General features: G+C 42.2%; 1 protein-coding gene across 1 annotated transcript in view; it reads right to left on the reverse strand.

The window, feature by feature from the left end:
• The window catches only part of MTHFD1 (methylenetetrahydrofolate dehydrogenase, cyclohydrolase and formyltetrahydrofolate synthetase 1), a 40,526-nt gene that overhangs the window by 7,985 nt on the left and 10,272 nt on the right, over positions 1-22,269 (reverse strand). Inside the window, exons 3-23 of the mRNA XM_059474324.1 lie at positions 21,816-21,875; positions 21,069-21,122; positions 20,574-20,710; positions 20,352-20,452; positions 19,883-20,019; positions 18,374-18,485; positions 14,446-14,573; positions 13,702-13,799; positions 12,985-13,158; positions 12,333-12,469; positions 11,993-12,039; positions 9,606-9,713; positions 9,430-9,504; positions 7,462-7,564; positions 6,236-6,312; positions 5,140-5,280; positions 2,521-2,589; positions 1,887-1,998; positions 1,566-1,705; positions 1,127-1,168; positions 14-114 (exon numbers count right to left, since the gene is read on the reverse strand). Of these exons, the coding sequence (XP_059330307.1) occupies positions 14-114; positions 1,127-1,168; positions 1,566-1,705; positions 1,887-1,998; positions 2,521-2,589; positions 5,140-5,280; positions 6,236-6,312; positions 7,462-7,564; positions 9,430-9,504; positions 9,606-9,713; positions 11,993-12,039; positions 12,333-12,469; positions 12,985-13,158; positions 13,702-13,799; positions 14,446-14,573; positions 18,374-18,485; positions 19,883-20,019; positions 20,352-20,452; positions 20,574-20,710; positions 21,069-21,122; positions 21,816-21,875 (2,153 nt within the window). The remainder of the gene's footprint in view (positions 1-13; positions 115-1,126; positions 1,169-1,565; positions 1,706-1,886; positions 1,999-2,520; positions 2,590-5,139; positions 5,281-6,235; positions 6,313-7,461; positions 7,565-9,429; positions 9,505-9,605; positions 9,714-11,992; positions 12,040-12,332; positions 12,470-12,984; positions 13,159-13,701; positions 13,800-14,445; positions 14,574-18,373; positions 18,486-19,882; positions 20,020-20,351; positions 20,453-20,573; positions 20,711-21,068; positions 21,123-21,815; positions 21,876-22,269) is intronic.

The following is a 22,269-nucleotide window of genomic DNA, read 5'->3' on the forward strand; positions in this document are numbered from 1 at the left end:
CCAGCTCACTCACTTGAAGGCATTGACAGCCACGACCACCGGGACACCAAACATCCGCGCGTTCTGGATTTGCTTGTTGAGGTTGCTGCAGCCTTTTGCCACCAGCTGAAGATTCTGTGGAGAAGCAGCAAGCAGAAAGTGTATTTTATCAGGGGCACGGAAACTTTTTTTCCAAACCCACTAAACCAGAAACTAACGGTAAAAATGTCAAATGGGAATGAAACCACAAAGGCAAATCCCCAGTGCAGCTTTTGGAACAGTCCAGACCACTGCAAGCTCTTGGACAGGAGACAGGAAAATGAGTGACTACTTCTGGTGATCACTGGTTTCAGCTCCCAAGTCAAGGTAAGAGAAAACATTTTTTATCACCTTTTGTTACGCTTAAAAAGTTAATGCCTGTTCTCATTAACTCCCCACAGAAAAGCCTCAGTTTCCTCTCTGACACATTTCTCTTTATATATTAAATATCACCAGCAGTGAATTTCATGAAATCCATTTGAAGTCTGTGGCAACAGCTTTTAGTTTACATATATTTACATTTTGCAGCATCAGAGACTATTCCTGGAAATTCAGACATTTCACCCCTTCCTATGCAAAGGATAATATATACAGAAGCTCCATGAGAGAACGAGCTGCAGCAATGTAAAGAGTCTGATCAATTATCCAAAGGGTACACAACCATTCAAGGCATAGGGATGGAAGGTGAGACTTTAGTTCACTTTCCTTGCTTGCAAATGAGGGGGGTATAAAAACAAAATCTGCTGCTAAGAAGAGAGTAATTAGAGAGGCACTCTGGATATTTTCAGAGACAGTATTTCAGCTAAGCAATTACTCCACATTGAGAGGGTTGGGGAAACAGAGTAGATACTACTATGAAAAACTGAGCATACAGAGTGAGTTAAGGAGAAAAAAGGCTCTGAACACTGGCTAGGTCAAGGACAATAAATATTTGAATAAGTAGAGCCAAGGTAACATTTAAAAAAAAAGAACATTACAGCTTGCATGAAGAAGCCTTTCTGTGGCAGCTAAATAAGTGACACACTAGTAATCCAGGCATGCACTGCATGACACCATCATGTCATGGCCACAGTTAGCTGGTCCACTGTCACAACAGCTTAAAGATTACCTCTTCTGTGTATTCCTTTGGCAAAGGTACCCCAGCAGTGACCTGTGGAAAAAGGGAAAGAAATGGAGTCCCGTAAGACTTTTATCCATGACAGCAATCCCCACTTGATTCTTATCAAGATACAACACTCTACTCCATGCTGATCCTTTTTATTTCTAAGAGAAAATAAAAGGAAGAAAAAAAAGACTGCATGGTAAAATACATGACTCACTCTGGAACTGTTACAAGTGGCCCAGCACGCAGGCACTTCACTAGGGCAATAAAATAAACAGGTATGAACCTGGAACATACTACAATGAGGCTGTTGACAAACAGGGAAATATCAATTCCTTTACAACTCTGAATTTCAAGCTGCTCAAATGCTACAAGGCTTTAAGTGACTGGAACAGAACAACAGGAAACCCCCTCAGACCCACTGAAAACCTTCCCCAGCACTTACTGCAGGTCCTCCCCCGTGCATTTTCAGAGCTCGGACAGTGGCGACCAACACCACCACGTGAGGCCGGAGACCAGAATAGCGGCACTTGATGTTGAAGAATTTCTCCATGCCTATGTCTGCACCAAATCCTGCTTCTGTAACTAGAGTAGGAAATAAAAAGAACTTTGTGAAGGATTTCTGGGTGGAGAAATCATACTCTGAGAATATAAATCAGAAACTTCTTCCAAGGGTAAAAAAAAATTTAAAAAGCCTAAAGAAAGTAATGATAAAAAAAGGCAGATCCCTCCAAAACAAAAAGCAAACAAAATACCCCACACTTACCAACAAAACCATCTTTGCCCACAAGCTTCAATGCTATTTTGTCTGCCAACACAGAGGAATTCCCATGTGCAATATTGGCAAAAGGTCCAGCATGAACAAACACTGGTGTTCCCTAGAACAAGGGGGATGCAGGAGAGAGAGAAAGAGGAAATCAGAAAGTGCAATTCTGCAAATATGCAGCATGTCAGGAGCTAAGTACTGTGGTATTTGAAAGCAAAGAAAAACACTTCTAGAAGACAGATCTTAAAGCCTTCTGATCAGACATTTGTTATCAGCAATAAGGACTACAGGGCAAACAGGATTATAATAATCTCCACAAGTGGAGGTATTAATCCGCTTAGGAAAAGGATGGCTAAATCCCAGCAACTCTTTGTCATTCTCCTTCATCCACACCATTTAAATTCCCAAAACACTTCTTGACATTAAAGACAACAGACCAAAGACACAGCAAATTTTAGTGCATTTGCTCAGGGTCATCCCATATGCCAGTGGCAGACCTAGGAGGAACCCAGCCCTGAGCACAAACCACAGCAAACCCCCAACTCTGAGCTGAGCAGAGCCACACTGACTGTGATGAATTAACTAAATCAGTAAGTGCCTTCTCAGAGCCAAGAACCAAATAACCTGTGCTCACCTCTAGTGTCTGCATGAGGTTTGGTTTAACAGTATCTTTCATCAAGACAGCCAGAGCTCCAGTTACTCCCTAAAAGAAAAAAGGACAATCAGTTCCCAGATGTACCAAGACCTTGAGATGGCTCCTATGCAGTGTAAAGGCTCTGATTTTGTCCTCAAGGGCTTTTGGTACCAGAAGTTGCTCAACATAGAATGAACTCCAGTCAGGGCAAAGCACAAAAATGACCTTTACATTCCTGTAAGAGGAGCTGTGATTTCTGGTGGGAGCAGCCTCTTGGTTCTGACCTTGCTGGGCCATGACTTTGTAGCAAAGGCATAAAGAACAATTAATTCATGTTTCAATGCTATGGCAAGGTCAGCAGGTAAGAGCAGCAAGGCAGTAACCTCTCAGTAAGTATGGTTTACTGCAGCCCATGCAGCAGCAGAAAGCAATGTTCTTAGATTTTGTAGGTCCATTTATCCTGGATTTTTCTTCCTTCTTTTCAGCAACTTTGTCTACATACTGGCCTTAAAATGTCATAACAACCTGCTACATCCTGCTCAAGTCACTTGTGCAGAAATAACTTTGAAAGTGAACCTTTATGCTGATGAGAACAACCAGACTGACATGAAAGGCAAACATTGGAGCCCACATTTCCTCCCAGGTGCAGCCACGTACCCTGCTGAATTCTGCTTCCTGAGCAATGAAAGTTTATGATTTCATCCCCATGTGCTTTGGGAAGAAAAGATGTGGGTTTGGCCATTTTTGTGACTGACAGTCCAGTGGAAACCAAACCAGCTGTTATCCAGCACTTGAAAAAGTAACTAAAATTGCTGTCATGAGTCCTGAGCCAAATGTTCACAGCAGTTATGAAAACCTTGACCCATAATCTCTTTCTTCCCTTTCAATTTCAACTGAATTGCAGCACTCAAAGACATGAAAGACTATTTCTTTCTAAGACATTCACTGCTTTGTTTCATTAGTTTCAATCTTGCCACATGAAAGCTTATTTAACATTTAATGGAAAAGCTTTAAACTTCACTCATCTCCACAATAATGAAAACTGCAGAGCAGGATTTCCGTGGTGACATTTCAGACCCACGTTGCTCAGCACACTTCATACATCCCATCCCTAAAACCTGAAGTCAGTTTTTGATTCCATGTTCCTTCCCAGATTTTTTTTGCACTTCCTGGTAGCACACTCATGACATTGATTGCATCACAGCAGCAGGACCCAGCCTGGTCTCTGCAATCACATTTCTGCCTGCATGAGGAGAGGGTAATATGGCCCTAACAACATCAGCCACTGGCTGCCATCAAGTGCAAACATAACAAACCAGAGAACAAGTTGGATGTCTGATACCATCCTCCATTCTGCAATTGGAATGGAGAGAATTAAATATAATTAGATTTTTTAAAAAGTTAAAAAAAAATTGAGATGAAAGACTTCTATCACCTGGACTCCACAGAAAAGTCAAAGAAACTCCCAAGCCAAGCACCATCTGCCTACAAGGCTGATGGGCAGTAAGAAACACTCTTGTTTTCCAGAAAAAGGGTTTAAGTCAGTTACTCAAGTTAAACTGGCAGCATGCTAGGTGTAGGAATTAAAATCTCAAAGCTACCTACAGAACTTTGGCTCATGCTCTTTCTCATTCCCAACCAATGTCTCACATAGGGATTTACAGATAAATTGTTCCAGCCAGGCACTTTTCCTGCAAGGCCAGAGTCAGGCCATCCATCTACTGTTTCTTAGCCCGATCCTGGGAGGAAGTAAAACAAACAACACTCTCACATCCCCCCCAGAATATAAGGAAACAAAAAACCTGCAGCAAGATAGCAAGAGCTGGGTAAGCCTTAATGCCCTGTCCCACCTAGCTGGGGACACAGGTCAGGAAGAAGTGCCTGGGACACAGGGCATTGCCCTGACACCATGCTGAAGCACCATTTGGGAAAATGCTGTTTGACACACTCCACAGACCTGCCAAGAACTAACAATTATTGGAGGGAGAGCTGCAAAACAGTGCTGCAGCTGGAAATGGCTGCTTAGGGCTGCTTTACACACTGGTAACAGGCATCACCAGCACTATGACATTCACCATTTCATGAAGGGAAATTAAACATTTGTGTCCCTATCAAAGGCTGCCTTACAGAGAACACACACTTTTTGCAAATGCTTTGGCTTTTATAGCATTCACAGACTCCCAGAAGAAGATATTTCATTGTCTCTAATTGAATATGCAAACACTTTGCTCCTGCTCAATGTTTTCCTCACTCCAGGGAGCCTAAGAAACAGGATGGCCAGCAGGATGCATTTTGAGTCCTGATTCATAAACATGCTTTTTATGTAGAAGCCACCACGTATTTCCCTGTAACTCCTTTGGTGCCAGGTGCAACTTGACACACAGCACATCCCACAGGACCCTTGTCCCTGCCCAGGTCACACACACCCCCTTTTCTGGATAAGGTGTGAAGGTGCCACACTGAAGGAAAATAACCTTCATTAACTGCAGGGGCCAGGATTTTATCTTTGCTCTTCTATATGTTAATTTATTTAATTTTTCATGCAACTATCTCACTGCTTTTTAATCCAAGGACTTTCAGAAATAACAGGAAAAGGCATTTAATGGCAATGACTCTTACAAGGTCATCAGCTGTAACTGGTTGTCCTTTTTTGCTGGAAGCTACCACCATTCTGCCAAATCGCTTTTTCATATCATCCAACCCATCAGCCAGGGCTAGGACTGCCATGATTTCACTGCTCACTGTGATGTCAAACTGAGCCTGCAAGAGATGAATGAAGGATATGAACTCATTAAGATTCCCTCCCAGCAATTCTTGCCTCTGTTCAATTCTTGAAACAAGGCAAATCATCACCATTGTAATAAAGAAAAGAAAGAAAAAAATACAGACATAGAATATACAAGTAATCCAAAGCATTGCTCTCAGAACACTTTCATTTGGCCATTTTAAACTGGATTTTTTTTCCTGCAAAATTAAACAAAACCTACTCATTCTGTTGCTATTACGTGTCTCTCCTGGCACGAACATTAGTGATTCATGTAAGAACACGTAACACTAACAAATTATATTTTTGAAGACTGAGCTCACTAACTCATCTGATCATTGCTAAACAATACAGTAAAAGACAAAAAGCCCACCAGCAGAAAAAACAGATTCTATAGGAAATGTAGGGTAAAATTCATCTGACAAAATGCAGACACTTCCACCTTAGGGAAGCTAAGGACCCTAAGGACACTTCAAGTGAAAAGAAAGAGGCTTTTCTGAGCACAATTCATTTGAACTATAAATGTAACAGTTACTTAAGGGATGAGGGGAGTCACAGCCCAATTTCCTCTTTTACTCTATTGATTATACAATAAATCTAGACAAGCTCAGATTCTGTGTCTAGTTTTGGCTGGATAAACCCCACCCAAAACACCTGCAGTAGTGAAGATGAACCACTGTCATGAGCAGCTTTACAAAGGGCACTCCTGCACCACTGTAATGCCACACACATCCCAGTTTGGGAAGCCAATACTGGGGAGACAACAGGGAAGGAGGGAAGAGAAAATCAAGCACTGAACAGTTAAAATTTAACTGTTCAGTTGAGACTTTCTGCTTTCTATTTAACAAGATAATGGTCAAAGATGAAAATAACTGGAGCTACAGCTAAACCTCCTTCAGGAACACCTTTTTCAAAGCACTTTTTAAACATGTGAGAAAAGGGAACAATTACCGTCCGTGAGAAGCCTTTCTCTGTTGCAGACTGTCCAATGGTGATTTTCCTAAGGAATCTGTCATTTGTATCCAGTACTGCAAGGAATGCAGAGAGGTAAGATGTCACATTGCCAAGCCATAAATTCTCATCTTTGCCCTGTGACAAACACCCAGCCAGGTCATCAATGAAGAGAAGATGGCAGTTTGAGAAATCATCCTCTCCTAAAGAATGGCAAGTGCTTCTCAACATGATTCTTAGACAAAAACTGCAATGAAATTAAGATACCCAGAGATACACCAGAGCCTGCACTGCATTCAGAGGGAGTCTGCATCCCTTTGTGTGCATTAACCACCAGACCAAAGCTTCTCTGAAAAGCAGAACTGATAATGTTATTCCAATTGATTTTTCACCATCATTAACCAATATAAATCCAGGAAACTACTGCAGTCAAAGAGAAATAAAATTAACACTTTAAAAGTTAAGTGATAAAATGGTCAGATACTATTATTTAGTGAGAATTGTTTTATACAGCTCCATTAAGTCAAATTACCTTGGAAACACAAACTATGAAACACTGGCTTAAATTTGCTGTTTCCTTCTATATGCTTGAAATATTCCAAATGTTTTATGAAGTATTTCCCATGAGGGAGACTACTTTAGTCTCATTAGAGGTTATGAAGCAAATTCTGGAGAATACATTTTATACTGTATTTTAAAAGAAAGAAGAAAAAGCAATACATTTGGAGTCTAGCTCAGGAAAAAAGTCCACTTTTACAATTCTTTTGACAGTGAAATGTTTAATCTGCCAGACCAGAGAATGATTCTACCTTCAACTATCCTTAAAAACCTTAAAAAAATCTGGTCTTGTTTGCTGTCCCTGATAGAGCAAGCGGGCAGATTGGAACTGAGTTTAATTCCAGAGCAGAACCCTCTTACTCACAGAACAGTAAGGTAAAAAGGCTGTTGGCTACAGTTGCCAAATTCAGCTCTCTCAGTGACTGACAAATCCAGAAACACAAACTGTCACCATTAGCAAACTCAATGTTTGTGAATTCAGAGCAGATTCAAGCCCCTGTGTAAGACCCTTCAGATATGTGATCCTAGCTGCAGGCAACTATCCCACCAAACCTGGGGAAGGAGGAACCAGTTCTGCCCCCTTTCCCATTTTCCCAGGAATCACAGTTTCAGCTGCAACTGCAAATGTCTCTTTTGACAAGTTTTCTTTTATTTAATGTCTCCAGTACCTCTTTGCCATGTTATGGTGCCTGGGTCAATGTCCAGTCTCACAAATGCATTTACTTCTTCCTTTGTCAAAGCCATAGGATCCGTTTTGTTAATGCCCAGTTTCTATGGGAAGAAAAGACAAATAAGAGGTAGAGTGAAAATATTAACAGAAATGAACCTTTTACTGCACCACTGAGGATTTGGCAGCAGCATTTGCACATTCAGAAATAAGGAGGGGCTGCCTTTTTGTGACCCTTTGTTCCAGACCCCACAACAACCTAAGATGATCCATATCAGCATATACTGGACAGAGTTTGCTGCTGTCCAGCTTGGGAAGGACAAAGCAGACAATGGAGCTCATTAGGGCAGGGTGTCACCAAGCTTTGTGCAAGGCACCTACAGAAAGAGTAAGAGACAGCTCTGCACTTCCTTCCACGCCTTGTCCTTGTCATTAGCCTCACATGCTCACATCCATTTCTCCTCAGTTTGCCTGGGGTCGCTGCACACAGCCACACGGATTTAAAGGCACGGCTTTCAGCACGCTGGTTAAAGCAGCACAAAGGAGGAATTAAACAATTCAGTCACAAGGCTGTCAGCATCCCAGAAAGCTGATCTTGAACATACTGAGAGGATGGGCACTTTGCCAAGTTGCTTAATTGAGAGAAGAATTATCTCAAGAAGCCTGATAGAAGCACAAGCTTAGGCATGAGGGAAACGATACAGTTGATTTATGAACGAGCAAGGTTTTTTAATTAACCAGACAGTTAAGTCATATTTTTCTTCTGAAGAACAGCAGGGAAGAAGAAAGTCTGTTCTTTTCCTCTTCAAGCATATCATTTGGAAAAGGAAATAAACAACAACAATGACAGAGATACCATCTTTCTGGAGTATTAGCATTCTGTTCGCATCTTGACATTTAATAACCAGAAGAGTGGTTAGGGTAGAGTTCCCTGCAGTCCATCAGGAACACCAAGCAGTATGACATCATTTCTTGCTCAGCAATGGAAGCAAACCACACACTCTCTAATGGTTTAAGACATTATAGCCAATTAATATATCAGTTGTACCTTCCCAAGTAGTCTGACTATTGCTCCTGACTTCCAAATGGGCAACTGAATCAGCCTGAACACTGTACAAAACAGGCTTGTACCTTGAATGAGCTCAGCAGGGCTCAGTCTCTCCTCCTAGCTGCAAGGTTCAAGCCCAGTGCAAAACTATTCATCTGCAAATCCTCATTTTCGCAGAAGCCAATGTGAACTTGCACATGCCCTTAAGTTTTGAGAATCAGAGGAGCTGTGGGCTGCTCAGGGACTGCCATTCAATGACAGGGCTACTTATCTAACTGGGAATTCTCTGGGTTTTTTTTTTTAATTTTTTTTTTGTGGGTTTTTTCGTGTTTTGTTTTTGGTTTTTGTTTGTTTGTGGTTTTTGGTTTTGCCTTTTTTTTTTTTTTTTTTTTTTTTTTTTTGTAGAGGAGAAATTGGCCACATAGAGAACAGGTGGTTGTTTTCATTTTTCTTTGTTTTCTCAATCTGGATAAAACAAAGAAAATTCTGTATGTTCTCTTTTTGTGCTGAATTTTATGAATTGCATTTTTTTTGTGTGCTGCATTATCTACACAACTGTCACATGGGAGCCACTAATCTCTAGCTGTAACTGTGTGTTAGGTACAGAGACTGATTCTGGTCCTTTCTTAAACTGCATTAAGGACACTGAAGTGACACCACTAATAAAGGACACTAAGCTCTATTTCTTCCCATTGTGGTAATCATAGAGTATCTGACAGAGTTATAGCAATGATTCCTCCCCTTCCTACATCTGTTTTCTGTGCTGTATGAAGGGTTACCACACTTCTGCACACTTTGTGCAAAAAACAAATGCCAGCAGAATGGCCTAAGGGACAACACAGGGGTTTCTGTAATGTAGCTTTGCCTACCTAAAGGATAAGTAAATGGAACCAGAAACCAAGGAGAAAGCAGTGAGCTCACCTGCAGCCTTCGGATCTGAATGTCTGAGAACTTCCTGACACCACTGACAGACGGCACCAAACGGTTGTAGAGAGCCTTGCAAAATGAAACAAGCATTTAATCAGCACTGCTGGCACACCCAGAACAGCCTGGCCAAAGTGGGCTGGGGTCACACACGTGGTAAGGAAGGACTGTACCTGGTCAGACTGAGTCAGCTCGTGGAACATGCGCGCGTCAATGGCGGCAGCGACCAGGTTGTTGGCTGCAGTGATGGCATGGATGTCACCAGTGAGGTGAAGGTTAAACTAGAGGACATGGAACATATCAGTTACCTCATCCTGCTGCAATTTTCATTTATTCCAACTCACCGTAGACAGATGGAAAGAGGAGTATTAATAGTAATGTTAAAGTGGGTGAGGGTGGAGGGGGAGAGATTGCTCAGTGCAGTATGTGGAAGAGAGGAAAGAATTTCTTTAAAACATAAAAATGCCTCCCCCACACTCATGTCATTTTACAAACTTCTAAAACAAAGCTCCCAAATAAAAAGTTGTTTGTTTTTTTTTTTATTTTCCCCTCCACCATAACAGCTCTCACAGGCTCCTTGGCCCTTAAAAGACCCCACTCAGAAGACTCTGTGTTCTGCATTGCTCCTCCTTCACCCTCCTACTGACCCCCTCATTTGCACAGCAGGTTTCACACATACACTAGCTGAAGTGGCTGCTGCTCCCACAAGGGAGTCTGAGCTAAACTGGAACTAACAACCTTGTGCAGCACTAGCAGTGGAGCTCTGTGGTTGCACGGAGCTCTGCTTAAGGTAACCACCCAAACAGAGAATCACAGGCAGAGCTTGTAGACCACGTACTACACAGTGACACTGCTAGTAGTTTTCTTAGTTCTATCTCATTAAAACATAGTTTGAGTGGGTTTGCCTACATGAGTTATCTGGCTGCACTGTAGCTGTGAAGCTGGTGAAGGATTTAGATTGGCTATGAGGGAAAATTTCTTCATGGAAAAGGTTGTCAAGCACAGGAACAGGCTGCCCAGGGAAGTGGTGGGGTCACCATTCCTGGAGGTATTTCAGAAACATGCAGAGGCACTTGGGGACACAATTTAGTGGTGGGCTTGGCAGTGCTGGAGGAGTGGTTGGACTTGCTTAAAGGTCTTTTCCAACCTAAATGATCCAATGATTATGGCAGGTGAGTAAAAGGTGTGGTTAAAACAACCCTCTTCATCTCTAGCCAAACAGCAAAGGAAGAAGATGAAAAGGGGATATTAGAAAAGGTGATATGACAGAATACCTTACAACACTACTTTATTGAAGCCTTGTTACTGTGGTCTCAAAACCCACAAAGCCAAAACAAAATGCAGCTAGTCACACACTGATTATAAATCCTAATCAGTAAATGATAATTGTGTTCTCATTCTGCATACATCCAACAAGAAGCAATTATTATTACCTTTGTTCTGCAGTATGAACTCAAAAGTTTTTCACTTGCTATTTTTTTTCATAGGATAAAAATTGCATGCAGAATTATTAAATTATGTATCAAGGTCATTATTTTAACTAGTGACTCCAGATACTGTGAGTTTAACCAGGCATGCATTGACTAAACCACTCCCACAAAACTCTGTGTATTTGTATCATGTGGATCATACTTAAAAAAGTCGTTCCAGCCACTTTGGCTCCCAGAGTGTGGCTGTTTCCCACTGCAGCACACAGTCAGGTATTTTGGCTTGTCTTACTAACATTCCCAAAGAGGAGGAGGTTATTTTTCCTGTCACATTTATTCTTCACACATGCTCTTGGCACGTGACTAAATCAATATTCTGCCTCTTGAACATCTTTATCTTTTATGGACTTGCTGCATCAATTAGAACAAACAGCTCCTTTTGATCGTTTTTACTTTTCTTCCTGAAATTGTCCCGTGTCAATCTACAATGCATGAGACAAAGGCAGAATTCTACAGGCAATTACTCTGAGAGCTGAGAGAGGCACGAGAGCACATGCTACACGTGCTTTTTAATTCTCTGCCTCCAAACACAGAATTTTACTTGTTGCCAAGTCACACCAGAAATATGCTCCAGTGCCAGCCCCCCACAGGCTGAGGTCTTGGCATTGCTGATTCCCAAATTCCTTTTTCCCAGTTCATGTTAGTAATCTAAAACACAAATACTCCAAAACAGCTCACAGAAAGAGTCTGTGGCCACTACAGCTGACAGAACTATGCAATATTCTTCCAAAATTCATTAAGCCATTATCATCTTCATTTCAGCACTGGGAAAATGAGGCACAGGATGTACTTTGCTCCAGGGTACACAGCAATTCAAGGCAGAGAAGGGGAAGGAAGAGAGGAACTGGGAATTCCTAGCTCTATGAAGTTCCCTGACCATGAAGGCACATTTCTGAAACGACACAAGGATGGTTGTTTGCTAAAAAAAAACAAGCTTTGCTGAAATCAAGCACCCAGTTCTATCAAGTGCTACACTAGGTCATAAACTCATACATTTTCTAAGTTATCTGACTGCAGTATCTCTTCAGGGTCTGTGAGCTGTGAGGGCAATGAGGCTTTGTATAAAGAATTACCTCTTCCATTGGGACAACTTGACAATAGCCACCACCTGCAGCTCCACCTGCAGAGAGACAACAGTCAGACCACACCAATCCAGGTGTCTCCAGCCCAGTGCTATTTCATCTGTTTGCTTAATGGCTCCTACAGGGCAGCTACCACTGAGCAGCTGAGTTTAAGTCCCAACACAGTACCTTGAAGACAAAACTGAAGAACTTACCCAAAGCTCTTTTTTCATAAAATAAATGCACTTTTAACTAGAAATAATGTAAAACTACAGTGCAGAGAAGAAGAATAGTATTTTTGAATGCCATTTTTGTCTATTTAGGCCAACTGCAAGCAACAGAACAATCATACCTTTTATGCCAAAAGTTGGCCCCTGAGAAGGCTGCCGAACACAGGCAAAGACATTCTGGTGAAGGTGGGCTCCTAAGGCTTGGACAAGGCCAACAGTGGTGGTGCTCTTCCCCTCTCCCAGGGGAGTGGGAGTTATTCTGCAGCAACAAAGCAAAAAAGACACAATTACACCCTTGAAGTGGGTGAGAATCAAATCCCAGGGATATAACAGTCATCCAGTGATTGCAGTTAATGAGAATTCAAATTCTGAACTGGCTCACACTTCAGCTAATCTTCATCAATTCAAAACTGGAAGGAGACTGGCAAATTATCACATAACTGCTGACAACTTTGCTCTGAAACAATTTATTAGTTCCTACTGAAAGCAGACTACTAGACCAGGGGAAGTTTGGCTAGGAACCAGTCTACCCTTCATAACCCTGACCTGCAGACCAAAACAATTCATCTGCTGGAGAGAAATGTTAAGCTACATCCCCACTGTTTGCCACAAGTGATCCATCTACTTCCCAAGCTACTACATTTTCACAGTGTGATTTACTAAAACCAGAGCACCCCATACAGTCACCCCACCAAAAGACAATTCAACAACAAGCCATGCTAATAAAATTTCTTTTCATCTTGTAAGTGATGTGTCAGCTCAGGAGGCCCCTACCCAGTCACAACGACGTATTTGCCATCGGGCTGGTTCTGCAGGCGTTTCAGCACTGAGAGCTGGACCTTGGCTTTGGTCTGGCCATAGAGCTCCACCTCATCAGGGAAAAGGCCAACTTCTTTTGCAACTTGTTCAATGGGCTTGGGCATGCAGGACTTGGAGATTTCAATATCACTTAAAGAAAAAGAGCAAGATGAGTTTATTAGACAAAGACTTCCACAAATTCCCAGCTTCTGTGTGGAATAAACTACAAACACTCTATATTTCAGAAGTCAATCTTTAAACCCCCACTAGTTAAATAAATCAATCCCGCAAGTATCAGGTACACTACAACAGACACATTCTCAGAGCTGCCTTTCTAAAAATAAAAAAAGGCCAAAACAAACAACAACCCCTCTCCTCAACCTCTCCATTTCCCCAAATGCCTTTTGTAGGCAATGTGTTATGATCCCATATGGTATTTTGCATATTTTCAGCTGCTCCTTGGGGATTTGAGCAACTCCTATTTGAAGATACTACTGTTTTGGCATGCTAGACTGAAAATTTTCCAAAAGACAAGGTTTTCACTATTTCCTGAATCAGCAATCATCTAGCTGGCCTAAAGTCTGTGACAGTCCAAGAAGACTTCAAGGCACTTCAAGAGATATCACAGCACCACTGCAGCTTAGCTCTGCTTCCTCAGGAAGACCTCAGACTGCTTTAATTTGACAGCATTACCTTGGAACAGGCACCTTTAGGGTAAGCTGGTTGTATTGGATGGTCCATTTTCCAGGCTGGAACTTCTCCAGAAAACGCTGTGCACTCTCCACAGTGCTCTAAAACAAGCAAGTGAGTGCATTAAAGCAACCACCATTGCATGAACTGCACTGGTTAACAAAGAGACCAGACAAAGGTTTGCCCTTCCTATCTGTCTCAGTTTGGGATTAAACAAAAGTGCTTTTATTAAAGCATTTGCTAATAATACAAAATGAGATTCTGCTTGCTGTTTTCTTAAAAAGAAAACAATCCCACCATATCTATCTCTCTCCTGATCTTTCAGTGTGCTGGATTTTTTTGATGTTCTGTGTCAGCAGGGTTTCTTCAGCAAAGCATGGAAACAGAGGGAGCTGGTTTATACCGCTACTCTCCTTTTTATCCAGTCACCCTAAGGAAGGTTTCAGGATTACAGCCAGAGCATTATAAGACAGTCCCATTTCTTATGGTTTTGAGAGACCACACTCAAAAACCCCTAAAAAACCTCCCAATACTGACCAACCAGAAACCTCTGTTCTAACATTTCCTTGAAGTCCATCATCTTCTTTACTTAACTCAATCCAAATTATCTGAACTAGAAGCTGGAAATCCTAACTAGGTTTTTCAAGAGCAAGAAGGGAGCACAGCAGCTTTGGCAGTGTGCTGATGGTCAGCAGCAGCAACACCCCCCAAAGCAAACAGAGGAGATGACCACAGTCTGCTCAGTACCTGCATTAGCATGGCCACAGTCATGGGCCCAACACCACCAGGAACTGGGGTGATGAAGGAAGCCTTTTCCTTTGCTGAATTGTATGCCACATCTCCCACAACTCTTTTTCCACTGGCCTTTGTGCTGTCTGGGGATTTAAGGAGAAAAGTAAGTTACACATCACATTTCAGCACAGCAACAGAGGAGACAGCACTGACTGAAGCTGAAGTCTTTAATTCTGCTGGAGCAAACAAAATAGAAGCTGAGTACCCAGGAAGCTGCAAAGAAAGATAAAACAGCTAAGACAACATCACAAGATGAAGCTGTTATCATCATACTTCACTTGCAGAGTGTCAACAGCTCATGCAACACATCCTCCTGTTAAGCACCACTTATCCTCAGCCAGACAGATCTCCCTTTCCTGGAGGATGCAAGTCTTTTCTCAGTGGCTCATTGCCCACAGGGCAGTTTCAATGAGATATAAACCAACAGTCATGAAGAGGTGAGACATGAAACATGGCTGACTTGCTCCAAACCCCCAGGTTTACATTTGCTCTGTCCCATTTTGGAGGGCATCTGGGCCTTACTACTGAATAAAATCACCTGGTTTTACAGAAACTGAAGGCAGAAAGTGCTGAGCTTTTCAGTTATCACTGCTAGTTTAATGATGGCCCAGTAAATACTGCAGTTCAGAGATCAGTCTTGTCAAAACAAACTTCACAGGTGCCTTAAGAAAGATTATTCTACTGAGGCTTTCTCTCAGGCAATGTATTTTGCTATATCCTGCTGCACTCTATGACCTGACAGTTCAGAAGCAGACATAGTCCTTTTTTCCAGTGGTGACCTTTAAACTCACCCAATAAAGAGAGGAACAGACAAAATGAATTAATAAACTAGTACAGTCACCTAAGGAAGTCACTGATTACAGCACATGAAACCAGAAAATTGAAGTTGCTCCTGGAATGGCAGATTCTCACTTCAGATAAAGGACTCTAGGGAGCTTCTAACCAGTGTGAAAATCTGAAAATAGATTCTAATGTTGCTGTATTGAAATGTTATATTGCATACAATAAGTGTGTATTTGAACAGAACACAATCACTAACTTTCATATACATCTGGTGAGGGGGAGGAGTGGAGCAGAAACCAAACTCCCCAACAGCAGATTATGTTAAAACCAAAGAGAGAACAAAAGCCAACATTATTTTTTAGCAGCATTGTTACTGACAATTAGCAGCTTGGATGCTTTGCTGTGTGTTTTAAGCAACGCTGCTTCTCCCTAAAGCTCAAACCTGAACAACATCACAGCTGGTAACCAGTGTTTCTGCAGCCTGCTGTCAGTTTGCTGCCTGAACTGCAGACCAGCCTGGCCTTCCCCCCTAGAGACCAATTTAATTAAGGCTGCAAACAGTAAATAATGTAATTTTATTTTCTTCCAAGGATGCCAAGCAGGCTCATCAGCCATCCTGGCCAGGAAGGCTCTCAGCCCAAGAACAAGGAAAACAAGCTGGCACTCCAAATTGCCTCATCTGTTCCACAGACAGAGAGATTAGCACAGGCCAGACAAACCCCCAGTCCCTGCTTCTGCATCTGCACCTCACACAGGCACTGCAGAGCACAGCTCTTCAATTACCTGCAAAATATTCTTTTGAAAGAAAGCTCACACACAATACTTGCCATCTCTCCCCATAATTTCACCTTTTCAATATTCATCATCCCACTCTTAAAAAATACAAACTAGTTACAGGGAGTATCAGTGACACTATAACCATGCTGCAAAAAAGCTGCTCTCATATTCCACTCTCATGGCTTCTTGTTAGCCAGGGCTGCAAAATCCCACAGCAGGCAACTGTGAGCAGAGGTGCTTCCTCCATCAGGACTCAGAGAGGGATTTTCCAGGGACTGCCATCTCTGGGAATATCCTCTACCTGCACTGCTTTCCCTTTCTGCAGCTAAGCAATTTCTACAGGCCTGGAAAAAGGCACCTAGGTATTTGCTGAACCAGCCCTCCAACTGCACCAGTGAGGAGAGACCAATACGACCCACTTTGGAAAGTAAGAGGCACTTGCCTGCTCTAGTAGAGGTATCAGGAGACTGCTTGTTCCTCTCTGTCTACGTGAAGGAAATTCTGTTAATTGCAGTACACCAAGCCAGATGTGGCTCAAGTGTCTCTTCCAGCCTCCAAACCAGCACCCTTGGAGCATTCAGGCCATCCTCCATTCAAAAGCACAACAGCTGCACTTGTATGGTGCTACATGGCTATAACTTGTGCTAACTCCAGCCTGGCAGGACAGCACAAGGAAATGTCCTGGTATATCAAATCAGTTTGGGATCTGCATGCATGGGGTACCCTGACTAGCAAACCAAAGGCATACCCAGAGATTGCCATGTCCTCCAGCTGCACCTGGGAGGCACCTAGAGCTGGGTGCACTTACACCTGTGGTAAGATGCATGTGCTCTCACCCCATCGCATTCAAAGCACCATCACAGCCAGCAGCAATATTCTATCTGCACAGTGACTTGGCTGGAGAAGGCAGCAAGCTGGCTGCTGCTCTTGCTGTAGCACTGCAATTCCTACAATTCTGGTACTCATTTCCCAAAAGATTCAGCTGAAAACCTTTTCTCAACATAACAGAGGGGAAAAAAGTCAGGAAAACTCAGCAGCTTCAGAAAACCACAGGAAAAAGAAAAACCAAACCAGAGCCTATAATACCCATCATTTAAAATGTGACAGTTTCCATGAAACTCTATCAAGTCTCAATTATCAAATCTCAATGCCATTAAGGGTACTCCATGTGACACTGACTGGGCTGGCTGCACAAGAAGCTCAGATGTCAGAGCACTGCTCAAGGCAGGCTGATTGCAAAGGAACAGGGGTGTGTCCTCAGACATCAGGTTCAAATAAAGCCTGAGAAAAGGTCAAACCATCATATATCAGAAACACAATGGGGGTTTTATTTGCAACATGTCAGCTGGGGAGACTCCAGCCCATTCTGCTTCATGCACATCAGCAGTGACCTTGTGGGTTTTGGCAAATAGCCCAAGTTTGGGTTGTTTGGAACAAAACCAACAAGCAACAAACAGAACAGCAGATGACTTTTTAATTAGATAGAGGACTAATGTTTTTAAAAGCAGCCTAATGTCAACTTTGAGTAACAAGACCACTGAACAGAAATTTCTTTACATTCTCTTAAATAATGGCAATAAAATGACTGATTAATTATGAAAACTACTTTTTAAAAGCCTTGTGGGTGTAGCACAGTAAGAGTGACTAATTTTCCATATCATTCAATATCTGTAATTTGGATTTAAAATGAGATGAAAACAGAAATTGCCAGACTGTCTGTAGCATCTTTATAAGGAAGGTGCAGCTAAGTGAAACCCTACCCTAAAATCCATTATGTTAAAGCACTTTATTCTCTGCCTGAGCCATTGTCACCAATACTCTTGCACAATCTGCTTTGTTTCAAGACAACAACCATTCAAGCCTAAGAAGTTAATGCTGTGATTCAACAAATCCACAGCTACTTTAAGAGACTGCTTGTCATTTCTGTACTTCAAAGGGATCTGCTTCAACAGATCCAAGCATGAAGTAATGACAGCAAAGCCCTGAGCTCCAGAGTGACAACAGTGACAAGACTTCACCATGTAGCTGGAGCAAATTAAATGGATATTCTGCTGCAGTATGTCATAGGCCTCCTCTTTCCTCTATTAATCATCAGCCTCGTTGAAGGCTGAATCAAAACTGCCTCTGATCTGCTTTAGGAGAGTGCTTCAGACCAGTGGTTACTTTGGCATTGCCAGAGGTTGTCATCACTACTTAAGACAGACTTAGAGGAGAAAGAAGTCCATGTGGACCAGAGACACCAAGGAAACAGAATTCATGAGCTTAGCAACTGCATTGATACACAAACAAACACATCCCCACGTGTTACACATTGCCCACACACCTGGCACATGGTTAATTCCACAGTCTATCACGATGGCACCAGGCTTGATCCATTCACCTTTTACCATTTCAGCTCTACCAGCCGCAACCACCAGGATGTCAGCTTTGCCAACCTACAAAAGAAATTTAACAACAACAAACAACTGTGTATCACACTGGCAGGGGAAAAATGCAGAGCTGCTTCTGCAGCAAGTAAAATCAGGTTGAGCTGCAGTGAACTGTGCTCACCCATTGCCATTGGAGGCATGGAAGGGCACTCTCAGCATTTAAAGGTAGCTGCCAGTTCCTTGGCAAGGACAGATTCCTGCAGCTAGAAATAATGGCCTATTTTCACACTCCTACCCTGAACTATTGCTAGTCAACACTTCACAACCTCCTCTAACTCCTCCATGATTCCCAAGTGGATCACACAGGCTACATTTAGATAAAATTAAAGCCTTCTGAATATTCTTCTCTTCCTTCAAATATCCCTGCACATTCAGTGCTAGAAATATACCCAGCACTCATCAGACAGCAAGAACTCATCTTGCTCAGCCAAGAACAACCCCTGCACAGAACTAAGCAGCACTTCACTGGTGACAGCACTGTCTTGTGCTTTTCATGTCCAGGACTGCATAACACACAACTCCAGGGGAAGCTGACTGCATTTCAGCACTAATATTCATTCTGGGACTATTCAGTAAATTTGACAGATCCATGAAGCTGGTGTTAAAGACTCCAGCTAAAGCTCATTGTCAGTTCCTGCACTGCTTCATTCACATTTGCTTAGGAAGCTGCTATCCCTTGGATTTTTTTCCTTTAATCTTCAAGGGAGATAAACTATTTTTAAGATATCATTAAATATGAGCACTTCAATTTTTAATCAAGCTAATGATGGTCTTACTGCACAGCAACTTAACAGTGTGAAGCATTGCAGTGTTTCTGATCTACTTTGCGAGTTATATTCAAACACTCCTACTCCCTTTTTCAGCTTTAATACTTGCCTACAGAGCCTGGCAGTGCTGATGGCTCTACGAAATCCAAGTAGGTGGCAGCACAGCAAAACACTATTTCTGTCACTCTCACTGCTGAAGAGGGAAATGGTACCAACTCCCTGTCATAGAAAATCGACTGAAAAAAATAAACCCACTGAGAAATCATTTGGCCTAATGTTTCTCAGTCATTAGAGCAGACCACCACCTGGTCTTTTTGGTTAAAAAAATAATCAAAAAACCAAAAACATATGCTGTTTTGCCAACCCCTACATGGAGATTAGGAAGGGATGATTAAATTCTCAGCACTTGCTCAAAGACCACAAAAATAATAATTTTATTGTTATAATTAAACCCTTCTAATTAAGTGCCAAAAATAATCAAGATCCTAATTCCAGCGGAAGTATTTACACAACCACACAATGAGCACAACTGGGAAACCAATTCAGATGAAAGGCACCCCAGACCTAATGACTCACAGCAGCAGCACAGTACATGAAGCAGAGTGGCCTGGACAAATAACTGCAGGCTGCCCTTACCTCCTCAGCCAGGGTGGAGGTCTTGGAATGGCAGGTGGTGACTGTTGCGTTGTTCCAGAGCAGCAGGTCGTGCATGGGAGCCCCCACGATCTTACTGCGGCCGATCACCACGGCTCTCTTCCCTGCCACCTGGACACCTGCCCCACACACAGTCACAGAGAGCAAAGAGAGGTCACTGTGCAGCCTGGTACACACTAACTCAAGCTGCTCTGGAGTCTTGGTCAGTTTAACTCTGGCCCTGGTACTTCAGAATTCTGCTTTTCTTTGTTGTGTGTGGTAGGGAATTGCAGCTGGGAGGGAGGGAGGGAGGAAGGGAAGACCATTTTAACCTAGTTGTTCCACTATCTAGGGCAGCAGAGATGAAATGTGGTATCTCAGCAAAAGCTATGAAGCAGAGCCTCACAATGTGTGATTTCTGCACTTATTGAAGACTCCTGCACTCATGGATAGTGTATGGAAACCTCCTTACCTGTCTGCCTGATGAGTTCCATGCATCCCTTTGGCGTACATGGAATAAAGCAGTCTCCAAGGTCCCCTCTAGAGAGTTTCCCAGCATTGATGCTACTTAAGCTGTATTTTGAAAGAATAAAGGCCAAGTAAGTTACCCACCCTCACTGTTGAAGAGAAAATAAAGAAAAGAGGTTTCTTTCTGGAGTAGCTGTCATGCTCTCCAGGGGTGAAACCAGCTTACCCATCCACGTCCTTCTCAGGTGCAACAGCATTGGTTATTTTTTCTGTGTTGATGGGATTATCAGAGTCAAGTGGCAGCTGCACTATAAAGCCATGAACAGCTGGGTCTGCATTCAAAGAGGCAATGCACTTGAGCACCTACAACAGCAAACATCAAAAACTAATGGCTCACGAACTGAAATATGACTGATGCAAAAGAAAAAACATAATCTTATCTGGATTAAAATATACAAACTTTATGTTTAGCTTTTCCACCCAAAAGTATAAACCAATTACATTCTTTATTAAAAAAAAAAGCTCCTAAAGTCTCTAAATTTTACATGTAGGGTTTTAGTTTTCTTTAAAAAAACACAAAAACACCTCACCAGGTTCCAATTCTTTTTTCATTAGTTAGTAGCAATAGGCAAGTAGCCCTTTTTATACAATGACAGGGCAAAGATATCTTCAGCACAACACTGAAGTTATGTATTTTTTCATCACTGGCTGTATTACTTACATCAGCTTCTGTTGCTGTATTTGGCAATTTTATGTGATTGGCACTGATCCCAATCTGCAAATGAGAATAACAACAAATTATCTGATTTCTGAATTGACATCCAATTGATCTGGCTAATCTCTCTATCCAGCTAAATCACAGCTGCATTCTGTCACATTTCCCAAGTCTCTCTCCTGTTCCTGAGGTTCCAAGTCCTACAATTTAGAAATATCATTAAAGAAAGATTAGTGCTTTGCCTACTGACTCTGTCCTCTAACTGTCCTATTCACCTTTTGACATGAACAACATCAGCTTTGCTTGAGAGCACACTGCCTTAAAATACCAGCAGAAATGCCAGGTATCACCTAGGGAAAAATGCACTGATCTGTGTCCCTGCCCTGTTGTAGTAAGTAATGCTCTACCTGTGACAAGCACAAAGCAACTGCAGGTACCTTGTTCTTATCTTCCTACAGGCAGGGAAGATAAGAACAAGGCCAAGGGTCAGGAAAGACACAGCACTTGAGACAAATGTAATCTGTGATGATCACACAAAAAGTGGCAGCAAGGCACACTGCTGTGACCAGAGCACCCCCCTTGGCTCTCAGGTTACACACCTACACAATTCTTGTAACTGAGAATTCAGGCCAACACTGCTTTCTCTAATACTGGAAAAACTTAGACAAAACTGTTGACTTGCATCTGGTTTTTCATATTCAGATCTGACCAACTGTAGGAGGGTAAAAAGTAGTCCTAAAAGTCCAGGATTACCTCAGCAGCAGCCTTCAGCTTCATCTGAATGTAGAGGTTTGAATCATCCCGATTTCCAACCTAAGGATGAAAAGCACAGAATAGAGACCCAGACACAGGCTGAGATGGGCTTAACCCTCAGCTTCCTTGGATCCACATCAAGGAGACAGAGGTATTCCTGAATTACTGTAAAACACACTGATAGAGGATATGAACAGCTGGAGCTAACAGGAAAGTTCTTTCAAGAACAAGGCAGTTAAAGACAAGTTTCTGATCTCCTGCACAAACTATTTGTATCTGTTGAAAAACCTTAAAAACACAGTGATCCCCAAAGCAGAAAATACTGCCTGCCATCTGATCTGAGAAAGTTAAATCCTTAGCTAATTAACATCATCAGCAGGTGCTGATAACATTCAATTATCTGATTAAGGCTTTCAAAAACGTTGGGCCTCTTTGATATTCGGGAATCTTAATT

The sequence above is a fragment of the Ammospiza nelsoni genome, chromosome 6 (assembly GCF_027579445.1).
Source record: "Ammospiza nelsoni isolate bAmmNel1 chromosome 6, bAmmNel1.pri, whole genome shotgun sequence".
Lineage (NCBI taxonomy): Eukaryota > Metazoa > Chordata > Aves > Passeriformes > Passerellidae > Ammospiza > Ammospiza nelsoni.